Source organism: Poecilia mexicana, unplaced genomic scaffold, assembly GCF_051168715.1.
Source record: "Poecilia mexicana isolate PSO_F unplaced genomic scaffold, ASM5116871v1 scaffold_19, whole genome shotgun sequence".
NCBI lineage: Eukaryota > Metazoa > Chordata > Actinopteri > Cyprinodontiformes > Poeciliidae > Poecilia > Poecilia mexicana.
This window is the reverse complement of record NW_028263388.1, coordinates 20,521,422-20,535,963: the sequence shown is the minus strand read 5'-3', so window position 1 is coordinate 20,535,963 and position 14,542 is coordinate 20,521,422. Positions and strand designations below refer to the sequence as shown.

The 14,542-nt window shown below is 37.8% G+C and overlaps 2 protein-coding genes and 3 non-coding genes across 5 annotated transcripts; all 5 read right to left on the bottom strand.

Annotated features, from left to right (window-relative positions):
- Positions 1-48: 48 nt before the first annotated feature.
- ghdc (GH3 domain containing) lies at positions 49-6,014 on the bottom strand. The gene is made up of 11 exons (XM_014974092.2): positions 5,783-6,014; positions 5,315-5,605; positions 4,183-4,379; positions 3,908-4,102; positions 3,710-3,829; positions 2,812-3,109; positions 2,546-2,735; positions 1,540-1,611; positions 1,309-1,442; positions 1,143-1,231; positions 49-1,066 (listed from the first exon to the last, which is right to left on the bottom strand). The coding sequence occupies exons 1-11, from the start codon at positions 5,865-5,867 to the stop codon at positions 845-847; spliced, it is 1,893 nt and encodes a 630-aa protein (XP_014829578.2). The 5' UTR covers positions 5,868-6,014; the 3' UTR covers positions 49-844.
- Positions 6,015-6,507: 493 nt separating this feature from the next.
- Positions 6,508-6,590, bottom strand: trnal-cag (transfer RNA leucine (anticodon CAG)). The gene has a single exon. It is a non-coding gene; the product is annotated as a tRNA-Leu (tRNA).
- A 160-nt stretch (positions 6,591-6,750) lies between these two features.
- trnaq-cug (transfer RNA glutamine (anticodon CUG)) lies at positions 6,751-6,822 on the bottom strand. The gene has a single exon. It is a non-coding gene; the product is annotated as a tRNA-Gln (tRNA).
- A 367-nt stretch (positions 6,823-7,189) lies between these two features.
- trnal-cag (transfer RNA leucine (anticodon CAG)) lies at positions 7,190-7,272 on the bottom strand. Its single transcript has one exon. It is a non-coding gene; the product is annotated as a tRNA-Leu (tRNA).
- Positions 7,273-7,547: 275 nt separating this feature from the next.
- LOC106908104 (FERM domain-containing protein 6) lies at positions 7,548-13,455 on the bottom strand. The gene is made up of 13 exons (XM_014974088.2): positions 13,242-13,455; positions 12,965-13,055; positions 12,775-12,854; positions 12,632-12,690; positions 12,321-12,540; positions 11,418-11,573; positions 11,137-11,202; positions 10,813-10,881; positions 10,557-10,719; positions 10,297-10,458; positions 8,560-8,676; positions 8,450-8,472; positions 7,548-8,357 (listed from the first exon to the last, which is right to left on the bottom strand). Exons 1-13 carry the CDS (start codon positions 13,311-13,313, stop codon positions 8,307-8,309), a joined length of 1,329 nt encoding a protein of 442 aa, XP_014829574.1. The 5' UTR covers positions 13,314-13,455; the 3' UTR covers positions 7,548-8,306.
- Positions 13,456-14,542: the final 1,087 nt, after the last annotated feature.

The window sequence follows — 14,542 nt, the reverse complement described above, 5'->3', positions numbered from 1 at the left end:
GCCTCAATGTAGGCATTTTTATTAAAAGGGAAAAAAACAACAACCAACAACCAGATTCTCATTTATTAATGTTTCTGTAATTGTCTTAACTTTAACTAGAACCACAAGCATCAACCTACTTTTACTCAAAAAAAGAAAATAATCAAAAATGTTTGAAACTTTACGCCTGTCTTATGACACCCTAATTGTGCAAAACCTTTTATATCTACAATTATTTAAATTTTGATTATTAATAAGTGGGTAAACTTTTTTGTAAGTCATAAAACATTTGATATAAAATACTTTTTGTGGTCTAAAAGTACTTCCAAATTAGCGATTTTGGCCCTCGTGGTAAAAGGTTTCTGGTGTAATCTGTTGTGTCACCTTTAAGCTTTAAATGTTTCTGTAAGAACTTAAATAAATAATTTAATGTTCATATGTAAACTCAGATGCTGCATATGACCGACTTTCTAGTTGGAAACCATATTAATGAAAAACTTGCAAAACTATTAATACCCCTTCAAATTTCTCACATTTTCTCTCATTACAGCCACAAACTGTATTTTACTGAGATTTTATGTGATTAACCAATCCAGTGGTTGTCAGTATTTTTCTTTAGGAAATAAAAATGTGAACTATGTAATGATTGATACAGTATTTACTGAATAATAGCAAATGTTCTTAAAAAAATCTCAACAAATGAATAAACTGAATCTGTTTGTCATGATAGAATAAAAAACATTAAATACATCATTGTCATAAAATATAAATAAACTGTTGTAATTTTTGTGTTCAAATCCTCCCAAAGGCACTTTTTAAATCTTATTACTTCACTTCCTTTCAGTTCGCGATTCATGTCTCATCTTCAGGAAACTGTTTTTCCCAGCAGAAACTCTGCATACTCTTTCCGTCGGAGCACACGATGCATTTTGAAAGTGTTGGCCGAGGTGCTCGTGTACGCCATCATCTTCCTCTGAAGCTCCTTAAACGCCCCTTCTGACACCAGCTGCACCCTCATCGACCCGATGCTGCCTTTTATACGAAAGGACTTATACACCGCGGAGTCCTTCTGGAGACAAATGTCCAGCTGGAGGGACAGAAAGAATAGAAAATAACAGGAACTTTTACAAGAATAAGTCAGAGATCACTGGATTTCGTCTCACCTTATATCTCTGTTCTTCTGTTAGATTCCTCACTCCTTTTAGCTCTATAAACACTTGGTAATGAGGATCTGAGCCTCCTATTGAATCGCCTGTAAAGGAACAGTATATTCAACAATCATGGAGTTTAAAAAGTCAAAACTCGAAGAATAAACCCGACAAATTTTACCCAAGATGCCGCTCTCGGCACAAGAGTAGTCGACTAGCTGAGCTCCGGGCCACTGAGCGACGGCGTTCTTCAACGCGCCGAGGAACAACGCCTCAGAGACTTTCTCTCCTCGAACATTGAGCATCTGACCTCGTCTGACAGGAGACAGAACAAAAAACAACAAAAAGCTCAAGAATCTTTTACGCTTTGGACGACATGACATTTGGTAGTTGAAGGACAAAGCTTTCAAACCTGTACTGAAACTCCACAATGGGACACTGGTTATGAAATCCAGTGACTTTCACAATGTCTCCGATACGATATCTGTGACACAGAAAGAATGTTACGCTGTAATAAACCACAACATCATCTGATGAAGTCAGCGACTACACTGCAAAAACACAAAATTTTACCAAGTAGTTTTGGTATAGTTTCAAGTGCAAATATCTTGGTACACTTGGAAAAATGTAAACTAATTTAAAAAAAACTTTTCAGCAAGATATACACACTTGTTTTAAGTAAATAATTTCTTAATATTAATAAATTCTGTTAAAAAAATATTTTTATTTCAGTTTTTTTCTTAATTATTTTTTTAATTCAGTTTTTTTTAAACAGCTTAAAAAAACTGAATTTTTAAAAACATAGTAATAAAAAAAAAACAAAACTAAAATTTTAGTGCCTGAAATGCAATAACAAAGCGCTCATTTATTATAAGCTTGATTATATGTAGCAAAGGAGCAAAGAAGCTAAAAACATATTTACGTTGTTTTTAGAAAAAACACATTTTCTAACATGTGACATAAACATCATGTGAAAAGCTAAACTTTTTTTGCTTGATTTAACATAATAAAGTAATTAATAATTGGATGGAAAAATATGTTTAGTAAAAATGTTTTACAGTATTTGAACAGGGTGAAGCTAAAACTGTCACTTAAGGAGCTCTGGGTATAACATACTTAGAGACAAAGATTAATTTTTTTTATCTCAGATACAAAATGTATAAATATTTTTGCACAATTCAGCCTTAATTATTGCTCTGACTGTATTGTTCCTTCAGCAAAATGCCTTTGTTTTAGTCTAAATATTTCAGTTAACGATTAGTCGATTACTAAATTAGTTGACAATTATTTGAATAATCAATTTATCACAATTAATCCGATTAATCATTTCAGCAGTAATCATGATACATCACTCCTCATAAAAGTTCTTCTCTCTGTTATTTTTATCTATTTCTTTAAATAACCTTAACACAACGGACCTAAAAAGGCCTGAAGCGTTGGTGATGACGAGTTCGTAGCTTTCTCCTTCCTTCACCTCCTCCATCAGCAGAGTTTGGGGGGTTTCTTCATCCAGGCTGCTTTCCGGCAGGAACTCGCAGAACATGGAGCGCGGACAAAGCAGGTAGCGTCTGTCCGGCTCCTGAGGCCACAGGTTCACCCCAATCAGACCTGCAGGGGCAGAGGAAGTGAACGCTAATTAGTATTTAGTCATTATATTTCCCGTGAAACCTGCGAGTGTTCGTACCCTCCGTAGCGGCGTAGAAGGGTGAATAGAAAGGCACTCCTCTGCAGTAATGCTCCCTCAACATTTCCCCGTAGATCTGATTGGAGCCAGAGTCCACTGCCAGCACCAGGTTCAGGTGAGGCCACAGGCGCTTGGCAATCCCCCCAAAGCCCTCCTGGGAGTGGGCCCGCAGCTGGGCAGCCCTCTCTGCATCTGGCTTCATTAGAGCCTCCAGTCTGCTCCTCACTTTGGGCTCCAGGGTCAAGGAGCTGCTGATCGTCCCTCGCTCCACGTCCTCCACCAGCTCCTGCCAGCGCTCCTGTCAGATGAAAGTTATCTGATTAATTATTTTACTCTGATTTATAAAATGTGACTCTTTTAAAAAACAGGAATGTGAAAAAATTTATACAATATACTATTAGTAGAGATGGTTTAATAATGACGCTTTACAAAGTATGATCATTTCTGGTTATCTATTTATTGTAGTTTTATTCTTTGGTGAAATTTAAAGAACTGTAATTAAAATTAAATAGATAATATATAGATGAGTTAACTTTTAAAAGTGGGTTTAATAGTTAAATGTTTGGATTTTACATGTCAGATTATGGTTAAGAAGTGGAAATATTTTAAAGTTTACACTTCCGCCAATTCCCTTGAATATGCAGAACAAAAGTTTTGACATTATGATTTATGTTGAAAGTATTTGTTTTGCACATATTCAAAAAGTAAAACAAAGTTACACTGAAAACAAAGTGCTGCAACACAGGGATCAAAATTACAGGATTCTGAAAGTCACATAAAATCTAATGAAACACTTTGACATTTGTGGCTGTGATGTGACAAAAAGTGGAAAAGAAACCATAAGAATGATTAGCTGAGCAAATGTAGCTCAGCAGAGAGTTTAATTTCTGACATGCACCTGAAGAGCAGTGAAAGCATAGAAGAACGTAGAAGCAAAGTTGGACTCCAACGTTCCCACACTGGGATCTTTCAGTGCAAACAGTAGGTGCAGGTATAAAGTGTCCTTTTCACTGGGAACCTGACAGGACAAAGAAAATTTCATAAAATAAATAAATAAAAAAACCCGAAGAAAATGAGTCTGATTTTGTGATTGTACCTCAAAGGCAGGAGCTGGAGTCGTATAGAGGTTGAGGATGTGGCGGGACGAGGCAGGTGTGGAGGAATTCGGTCCGATAGGAATTCCTGCCTCTGATTGGCGAAATGTGGGAGTGTAGAAGAATTTGGTGGTGCGCTGAAGGCTGTTGGACTCAGGGAAAGCCTGCCGCATGGCTTCTAAGCAAACAGTCACCCCCTGATACAAACCAACATTTCTTATTACATGCAAAAGACATGATGGCACCAGAAAAAGAGGTGAAGTTGAAGCTGCCTGACCTGCAGGAAGAAGTCTGTGTTTGTGTCCTTGGTGCTGAGCAACATGGCACTCGGTCCCGACGTCCCCGAGGTCATGGCCAGAATCAGCGGCTTCTCAGCAATTATTACTTTCTCTTCTCCAGCTGCAACGCGTTCGATAAACTCCCGGTAGTCGCCATACGTGGTGATGGGGTGACGGGCTCGGAAACCAGCAGCGTCTAATGAAAAGGCCCCGGAGGTACAGGGTTCAGCTTAATGAAAACAATTCATGTCTCAACGTTTTCAAGCAGGAAAAGGTTGATCTAAATTTAAGCTAAATTTTACAGATTACGACAGGTTGCACTTACTAGAAGCAGAAAGGAGAACATTGTTTTATTTCTTTTCTTTTTTTTTTCTTTTGCTTTTACAAATAAAATCTGAAAGTGCTGAATGATGAGGTTCAAGTACTACTTCAGATTCTAATTGGATTTGTCACTGAGGGGATGTTGTTGTTCTGGGAGACGTACAGTGACAGTTTTCCACTACACAGCATTTTGAAAAATGGGCAAAAAGTTTAAATTAGGCCACGTCCGATTAGAGCTCCTGCTTCGACATGTTTGCCCATTAGATGATTTATGGCAAACCACCAAAGGGTCTTCTTGTGGCCAAATTTTTGTTGGACTAATAGTCCCTCTGTTGACAGATTCTCCCTCCTGAGCTCAGTTATACCCAGCCTGTCATAACCCTGCTTTGGTAGATTTGCAGACATTCAGATGATTAATTGGTCAGTCCTTAGTGAGATAATCAAAGCTTGGGATGTTGTTTGATAATGCCTTAAACTTCTCCACAGCTTAATCCCTGACATGCCTGTTGAATCATGTCTGGAAAGGATTTTACTGAAGGGTATCAGGGTTAAGGGGGTTGAATGAAAATGTATGCCACTCTTTTTTTATTTTTTGTTGATTAAACCCCCCAAAAATACTATGAAGTTTATGGTTGCAACATTATAGAAGGAGGTTTGATTTAAAAGGGTACGAATACTGTCAAATCACTGTAAACACAGCTTATGTAGTCCATACTGAAACGTTACATTACCTTTGTTTACAACTACTCCTTCCATAAACTACATGTATAACACCCCGAGGCTCTCTAATAAGTCATTTTCTGTCTTTACCTTCAATAGAGCGGAAGTCATACTTTCTTCCATAGAAAGTGTCCGCGTTTTTCCGGAGTCTCTTCAGCAGAGTCTCCTCCTGGACCTGCTTCACCATGAGCGTATCGGCTTCTAGTTTCTTTCGCTGGCGCCTGCCAAGCCAGCCCACTGCCTTCACAGCCACATATTGGCTCAACAGACTGCCCAAAGTCCGCTTATCACCCTTCACCTTCGAGCTAATGTCCCTCCAAAGCAGCGCCATCCCGGCCAAAGAAAGGACACTGACGGCAGTGGGTAGAGGGGGCGGCATGGCTGCAAGAAACACCGAGGAGTTACACAAGAAAAACGGAAGGTGGACGTGACAGCAGGGAGCGCTGTTGGTTTAATATACATCCTTACAGGTCTCTTTTCAGTTTAATTTCGAGGATGGTAATTGACTTTAACATCTTTTCACATATTCACCAAACATCATTTATTCAGGTAACTCACCCAGCGTTTGCCCGCTAACGGCGACAGCTACGGAGAAAACTGCAAAACAAAGCGAAACTGCGACGCCAATCCATGAGCAACCCATTTCTGTCCAACAAAATAATCGGATTCTCCTATTTTTAATTAAAATAAACGAAAACAACGTTCAGTCTACATTTGTTTGCAGGAGGTGTGGGTTTTTCTTCAACTTTATTATCAGTGTTAAAGTCTTCCGTGTTTGCCTGATGTTTGTGTCCCTGATTGGTTAACCTCTCAGTGACGTAACTCAGTTTGTTACTCACAGCCAATGAGAAGTATGGCTGTGAGTAACAGGACCTAAAAATGAAAGCGATGGCGCAGCGTACATGTGCTGTTATTTGAGATCGGCTTCAATTTAATTCAGTTTTGGTTTATAGCGCCTAATAACACATGTCACCTAATAAATCCTAACCGGATGAACAGATTCGCATTATATCAAGCTATAACTTATATTTAGTTATAATAATTATACCGTTATAGCCATTTATAGTAGTTATATTCCAGTGATTTAGAAAGAGACAAATATGAACCCCTATTTAGCGGCTACTTTATAGAAGTTACTATTCGTTTTAAAAAAAATCTCTAAATTGCGAGCAGTTTATGAACTGCTATTGTGGAAAATTTACATTGATTTCATGTTGCCATCGGATGTATTCATCGTGTTCTGAAATCCAAAGATTATGTGTAGAAGGAGGTAAAAAAAATGATGTCAGAAGTGGGATTCGAACCCACGCCTCCAGGGGAGACTGCGACCTGAACGCAGCGCCTTAGACCGCTCGGCCATCCTGACAGATATGCCATTTCTCAGAAACAAAAAATATTCAATATCTTTATGAACAGCTGGACGTTCGTTAGTGATTAACGTAGGTGAATACCACGCAGATTTTTACGTGTATTTATCACGCCATGTTAGAAATCAGCAGAGATGAGGACTGACAACATAAAAACCTAGGTTCCACCGAGATTTGAACTCGGATCGCTGGATTCAGAGTCCAGAGTGCTAACCATTACACCATGGAACCCTGCCTGTATAACTGCTGTAATGGAAACATTTCTGGTAAAAAGTACCCGTTAGTCCGTCCTTATATAGATTGTTTTCAACATTGTGGTGAGACGTGTAGATTTGTCCACATTTTTAAGTGATATTTTCCCATTAAACGGGGTGTATGGAAAGCTGTTAGCAGTTGCTCAATGAATAACACTGCCATAGACAGACTTTATGTCAGTGTCATAAAGTCAAAAAGAGTTCTACTGCCTTGAACTTGTGGTGGACCTTTCCAAAATGGCAGGATAACCTGCTTCACTCAGCGTTAAGATTAATTCCACATATTAAGATTTATTGTGCAGTATCATGTAATCGTGAATAACGATACGAAAGAAAACAGCTACTGTCAGAAGTGGGATTCGAACCCACGCCTCCAGGGGAGACTGCGACCTGAACGCAGCGCCTTAGACCGCTCGGCCATCCTGACTACATAACAGGTTGTGACACGCCCCCCTGATCCCCAGCGCCAAAAATACACTGATTTCAAGCAATAATTGATACGATTAAATTGTATTAAAACAATTTATATGAAGTGTGTGTGTGTATATATATATATATATATATATATATATATATATATATATATATATATATGTGTGTGTGTGTGTGTGTATTGAAACATCATAGATTAATTTCTCACCAAGTGATGTTTCTAAGCCTTTATTTTTGATAATGTTCAGCTTGTAGCTAATAAAACCATGGCATTTAACTATACATTATATTGAAAAGGTTTTAATGCATGCAAAATGTGGGCAGAATGAAATATGTTTAATACAGATTATTTACAGATTATTTTCAAAAAGTACTTTTAATTTGAGAAATTAACCTTATTGAAACTAATACTTTAATCTATTAAATTTGACTTAAGAGGAGCAGTAATTGCAGATGAACTGAACACAAATGCACACAATACTTTTCAGATTTTTATTTATCGAAATATTTCGATAAATAATATCAATTACTTCTGATTCATGTTGGTGTATCACATAAAATCACACTATGCATAAAAAGATTGTGGGTGTAGCATGGGAAAAAAATTGGAAAAGTTCACAAGATATAAATACTTTTGCAGAACACAAGTTTTCCAGAATCAACACTTACTGTGGTGATTTTAAACCTGCAAAAACTAAGAATGGAAACATAACACTTGCATTATGTAGGGTTTACATTTTACAATAAAATTAAGTTTACTTTATTGTAATAAGCAGCATAATGGCCTGTTAAAAGAATGCTTCATCTTAAACTGATGTGAAATCAGCATAACAACATAAACATAATAATAGCATCTAAGTGATGCTGAGAATACCTTCATATTATTTTAAACACATATTTTGGTTTCATTCTGAATGCAAATTTGTAGAAAACAGAATATTTTGTTGATTTTTTTTCACTATATTGCAGTGCATCATTGTAATCGTCTTGTCCTGAGCTGCAGAACATGCGACAAACTCCCCTTGCTTTTCACTGTGAATCAAAAGAGTGAGAGGCTTCACCGACTCTTTTGCACAAAACCTGAACACCAGAAGAAAACAGAGATGCATTTAAAGCAGGACCAACATAGATCACATAGATCATCCTCAAAGAAACAACTGAGTTTTGCTCACCTGTTTCATTTCCGTGGTCACAGCTAATGAGCAAAGACAATTTCCAGTTACATGATACATGACACACACACGAGGTAAATAATTTCTTTGTTGTTGATTGTAACACACACCTGCCCAGGTGGAATATGGGAGCTGTAAAGGTCCGTCAACAGACACACCATATAAAAACTCAGCAAGCCAGGCCACTTCTGCTGGGTCATCGACAAAAGCCTCTTCAGATTCAACATCTGCCATGAGGGTTAAAACAAAACTAACTTTATTTTAAGACAAAAAATTGTAAAAACTAAAGAACAGATGAATGGTTTCAGTAAGCAACTTTAAAAACAAGAATTTTGTTCAAATCCATTGTGGATTTCCTTTAACATTGACCGACTATGCCTCTTGAACAGGTTAGGATATGAGCTATATTTAAAGAAAAAAACATGTTCATTACTTTTTTTCAGACAAAATCATTTTTAGATAGGACATTTTAGGCTACTCAGTTCTGCCTATTGGCCCTTTGCAACTACGTCACTTAATCATTCCAGGCGCCATGACGGAGGTCGGAAGTAGAGGATGGGAGTATTGAGCAGAGCAACTGAAAATGTTTTCCAAAGTTGTTTTTGCCAGTTTATTCTTGTTCGAGTCGAGCTCTGAATGTAGCACACATGGTTGGAGGTCGTACTGTTTACTTTAGTAAATACAGCGGTATTTACTAAAGTTTGAAATAGCTAGCTTAGAAACCGACCCATACCTGCGCCCTCCTGATGTGTTGATCAAATTACCGAGTTTGATTGAATTCACAGCACTTAATTTACATCAGTATGTCGTAAAAAAAACATTTCCCCTTACACCTGAGCAGCATTAAAAACATACAAAAGACAAGATGCTAACCGTTTTTTCCATACATACTAGGCTTCATGACGGCGCGGTACTGTCTCCATGGTTACCAATGGTTAGACGCGTACCTTCTCCATGATAAAATGTTTGATATCTTTCTAATCATACTTACATATAAAATATATGAACGTTAATCTTCTTGTCTTGTAAAAGGTGTTCGCTGAAAATCCGCGGTTACACTGAGAGTTGTCAGTCTCATTATGATTGGCGGATTTTATCCATCGCCCCTGCCGCCCTAACTTTCCTCATTAAAAAGTTAGAAAATAGATGACAAGTTTGGTTTGTATCCTTGTCTGTTAATGGAGCCGACCGCGCAGCACCCTGTGACCATTTTTAAAGTGAAATCAACTAAATAGAAGCGATATTAGCTTATAAAAAACAGACATTTATAAGCTCATTGGTTGTTTTGAAGTGATCTGGTGGAGTTCTGAAGAGCGTGACGTTACGTGCAACGGCTCGATATTTCATTCTGTATTCTTGGGTTGCTAGGTAACTGGCTGCGCTTGGCTGGGGTTGCTAGGTGAGGGGCCTGCTGATTTGTGACGTTACATCCTGGAGCTTTTTGAAACCGCTCATCAAAAGACATTAACTTACTGACAAAAAAAACAAACAAACAAAAAAAACAGCCGGGTGTTTGTTTTTAAGCGCTTGGGCTGATTTTAGAAGCAGTAGAAACTCAAATGTAAGTATCTAGAAATGGGCAAAACGTGAATTTTACAAAATAGGTCCCTTCCTTTAAGTGAAAAGTATTCACACAAGCTTAAATATATACATACGTCCTACTTCTCCACCTCCAAAAAGTGGATTATATATATTTGAACACATCAATAACTTTGATCATGTTTTAAATTCAAGAAAAACTATGTTAAATTAAAACTTGAGAAAACCTTGAAATGAATAAATTCACAAATTCATGTTAGCAATGACAAAAGGAAGCCCAGATAACGATCAGTTCTGAATTGTATGACCTGATAGAGGGCTTTGCTCCTCCTCCGCTCCGCCTTTGGTCCAGGTTGTGTCCGTCTCCATGTTGCTGCAATCTGACACTGATGCAGTGAGGTTGTAACACTGGAGTCTCTGTCTTAAATGCGTCATGTCACAGATATAAGCCTCTCTGTGGAGCTGAAGGGCTGAGACACAGAGAGCCAAACGCAGAAAATCAGGACATTTAAACCGATCTAAATGCACAATTTGGGAGAAAGTCTGAACTGAAAGCAAATCTGCTGACCTTGCATGTCTTCCAGCTGCTGGATGTAGCTAGCTGCATCCTTGCTGTTCATGTAGAAGCGATGGCTGTCGCTCAGGTGTTTCAAAATGTGCTTTGAGTGGAAAGCTGAGTGGGTGTAATATACCAGCTTTGAGTCGACTGCAGCTATTTCAAACCTGCTGCCCTGCAGAGGAAAGATGAAGAGCGAGTAAAGAGGAAGAGCTTCAGTTGTGTGAAATTATGTCTGAAATCTGTAAGTGGAGAGATAAAAAACAACCTGGAAAGTAAACCGGTCGATCTCTGACCAGGTAAAAGCAGACAGTGCATGCTTCTTCCCTTCCACCTCCTTAAAAAAAAAAAAGAAAGTAATAAAGACGACAGAGAGTGCAGAAGGGAAACACTGACGCTCATCTAAATCATTTATTTGTATGCCATATTTGTTATTGCTTTTTTATTGTGGGAGTAATCACGCATCACACTGTTTTATTGAATTTAAAACGAGACATACAGGCTTAAATAAATGCATGTAATGTTTCACTGAATTTGTTAATATGACCTTCATGCTCATAATAAATGTATGTAAACTTAATAGACGACCCACCTGGTAGATGTAGACTCCATCCAGTGCCACGCCGAGAAGGATCGAACTTCTCAGTTCCTTTTTCCCCTGCAGTTTGAAGAAGTTGAAATAACACAAATGGGTTCAGGTAACCAGTTCATGGCCTGCATGTTCTAATAAACGATAGAAGAATGACAAAGACAGACGAAACAAACAACGCAGCTTGTGAAAGGAAAACCAAAAGCTCGGCTCAGAAGGCGACCGCTTGCATATGAAGTTTTTAATGGTTGCAAACCTTCTGTGATTTCCTGTTAAAGTCTGACCTGCTTCATCCTGTAGAAAGTCAGAGCTGCATCCTGCAGGCTGCTGGCCTCCTTTATGAACTGCAGGATGGCCCGGCTGCGTGGCGTCCCTCTCAGCTCTCCGTGCAACACTGGACTGTGTTGGAGAAGGAAGTTTCTCCCTCTGTGATTTATTAGCTGAAACAGAAATAACATCAGTGAAAAATCAAAAAGTATGTGTGCAGTCTACTTGGAGTCACTATTTACAAGTCTGTGCTAATTGATTACATTTTGTTCTGCTCTCATTTATAGGTTATTTGTTTATATCTAGCCATTTTGAACTTATCACTCTTGGTATATATATATATACATATATATTTTACAAACTTTGTATTTATTACCTAAGATGGAGTAGCTTTCAACAAATAAGCAATTTCCCCTTGGGGATCATTAAAGTCTATTCTATTCTATTCTATTCTATTCTATTCTATTCTATTCTATTCTATTCTATTCTATTCTATTCTATTCTATTAAGGTAAAAAAGGTAAAGATATGGCCTAGAGATAAGTTCTCTGATTTTTTAAATCCAAAATTTGATTTTATTTTCCCCCCTGTTTTTTCTTTAAAAAAGTGACACAAGATGTCATTAAAAACTGATTTTTATTTCAATCATTCCTTCTATGATTAAAAAAAAAGACGGTAATTCTTTGGAAACCAAATGAGTACATTGGTAAAAAAATCCAGATGTTTTCCAAAAATTAAATCTTGCAAAACAAAAAATCCGATTAATTGATAAAAATCAATTTATTGCCTATCCTTACCTAAAAATTACATCTTTAGAGATGGTTAAAAAGCAGAATAAACATGAAATAACATGTAAACTTTGTGGTGGTCAACCAGTTTTTCCCTTTTTTTAAAATCTGGAGTTATTTATTTTTTTGTTACCCAAGGTGGAAAGTAATCTTCTGGCAGAAAATATTGCATTCTCTCTTTTTTCTCATCTCCGCCCTCGTCTTCAGCTCCTTCTCGACGTTCCAGATCTCCGACTTCAGCCTGAAGCGCTGAAGCTGCCAGCTGGAAGAGCAGAGCTTCCTGCTGGTGGCTCTGGGATTGCAGCACTTTTTGCCTCAGCTCCCAGTAGTAAAGTTGCTGCACCTTGCTGCTCCTGGAAAGGGATGAGAGAGAAAACGTTCTGCCTCATTGACGAGAGCATCAAATGAAACAAACGTGAGCAGGAGGGGGGGATCCAGACTTACAGTATCAGGAGTCCGTTTTCCAAATAAAACTTCACTCTGAGAAATACGATGAACGGAACCTGGAAGTGCAGGATGAATAATTCAGCTTCCTCATTTAAGATGTCAGGAGAAATATTCCATGAATTATGCAGAGAGAAACTAACCTTTAGGGAGTTCCTGCTCCATGTTTTACCAAAATATTTCCTCAGCTTTTGTTCCAAATCCAGGAAAAGATATTCGTTATCTTGGGTTATAAGTCAGAAGAGGAGAAACAGTGGGAGTTCATGCATAACCTCCTTGGCGTTCCAGAGTGAATGAAGTGAAAACACTGCTTCCTGAAACTCCCACACTTACCTCTGAGAAGAGCCAGAGCAAACACTTGGAGGTCGCCGACACCGAGGGAACGCAGCACCGTTTTCATCACTTCCTGGCCTCTGGCTCGCATCTGGAAGTCAAGAAAAGCTCAATTAAAACACTTACACAATGGGTTTTTATTAAATATTAACCGTAGATATGAGTGGCTAATATGTTGCTGCATTTGCAACCAAATGTAAAACTGTGTGCAACATGAAAAGTAAATGTTTAAAATCATTTTTATGTGATGTAAATGGTGTAAGAAGAGCCGTCTTACCCTGACAGAGAAATCCAGATGCTGTTTGTTGGGCAGAAGAACGCAGACCTGTCTCGTTTGTTTTGTCCTCATCGTCACAAAAACCTCAGCGGGTCTCAGTCCGCCTTAAATCCTCCTCTTCTCTCCCCACTGAATCTGGTCCGGCCTCCTCGGACTTTATTACAAAATGACAGTGGCACCAGAAGACTGCAGACCTCGCTGAAAAAACATGAAATCCTCCCAGGTAGTTTTGGTCTAGTTTCTAGAGAAAATATCTTAGTACACTTGAAATAAGACAAAACTAGCTTACAAGTAACTTTTCAAAGAGATAGAGCTTGTTCAAAGTTAATAATTCCTTAATATTGATTAAAAAAAAAAAAAAAAGATTATCTCACTTATAGCAAGGGAGAAATGTCTTCTATCTGCTAGTAGAACCAGTTCTTTTATATCAATATTAGGGAATTATTGATAAAAGATCAATATCCTCTTAAAGATATTAATAAATCCTTCCAGAGGTCATCAAAGGTCAACCAGACCATCTGTCCCTACCACACACATATTTACAACATAAAACAAATGTGGTGTTTAGAAAATGCTTATTACACAAAATATTTAATTTATATTACTTTTGTTTGATTTTGTTAATATGGTGGGAATCTCTGGTGAAGCTTTTCTTTTTTTTATCTTAAAAAATGATGATGGAACAAACTAGGGATGCACAATATCAGATTTTTGATCGATAATCGATATGCCGATATACTAAAACTCATTTCGTCGATAACCGATAACAGGTATTCCCCCCCTACACCTACTTACTGAAACTTCAGGGCTTAAAATACTGCATTATCTTTGTCCATTTGTCCTGCTACCAAATGCTAAAGAGGAGGCTAAAAAAGATGCAACACTTTCAGCTTGGATTATGTTTTAATGTTAAATGAATTCATGACAGTGAAAATACTCAAACTGCACATTTGACTTTGTGCTGCAGTCGTCTTCGTCAGTCATATAAAAACAACTTTTATATCGATGAGTTACTTTGATGGAACGGTCGATATTAAATTTTACAGCTAATATTGGCCAATACCGATACGTCCCTATAATATAACGCAAAATTCTGCAGCACAAATGTAGCATTGACCGACATATTTCATTTGATTTTGTAAATGTAGGGGATGGGGTTCAGTTGACCTTTAATGACCCTTGGAAACATTTATCAATATCATTAAAATGAAAGCAGCACAAGCTAAACTTTTAAAAAAATGTTTGACTTTAATTTTGTTTTTAAATTGAAGAAAGCGCGGGAGCCAAATTCACTCAGTTCT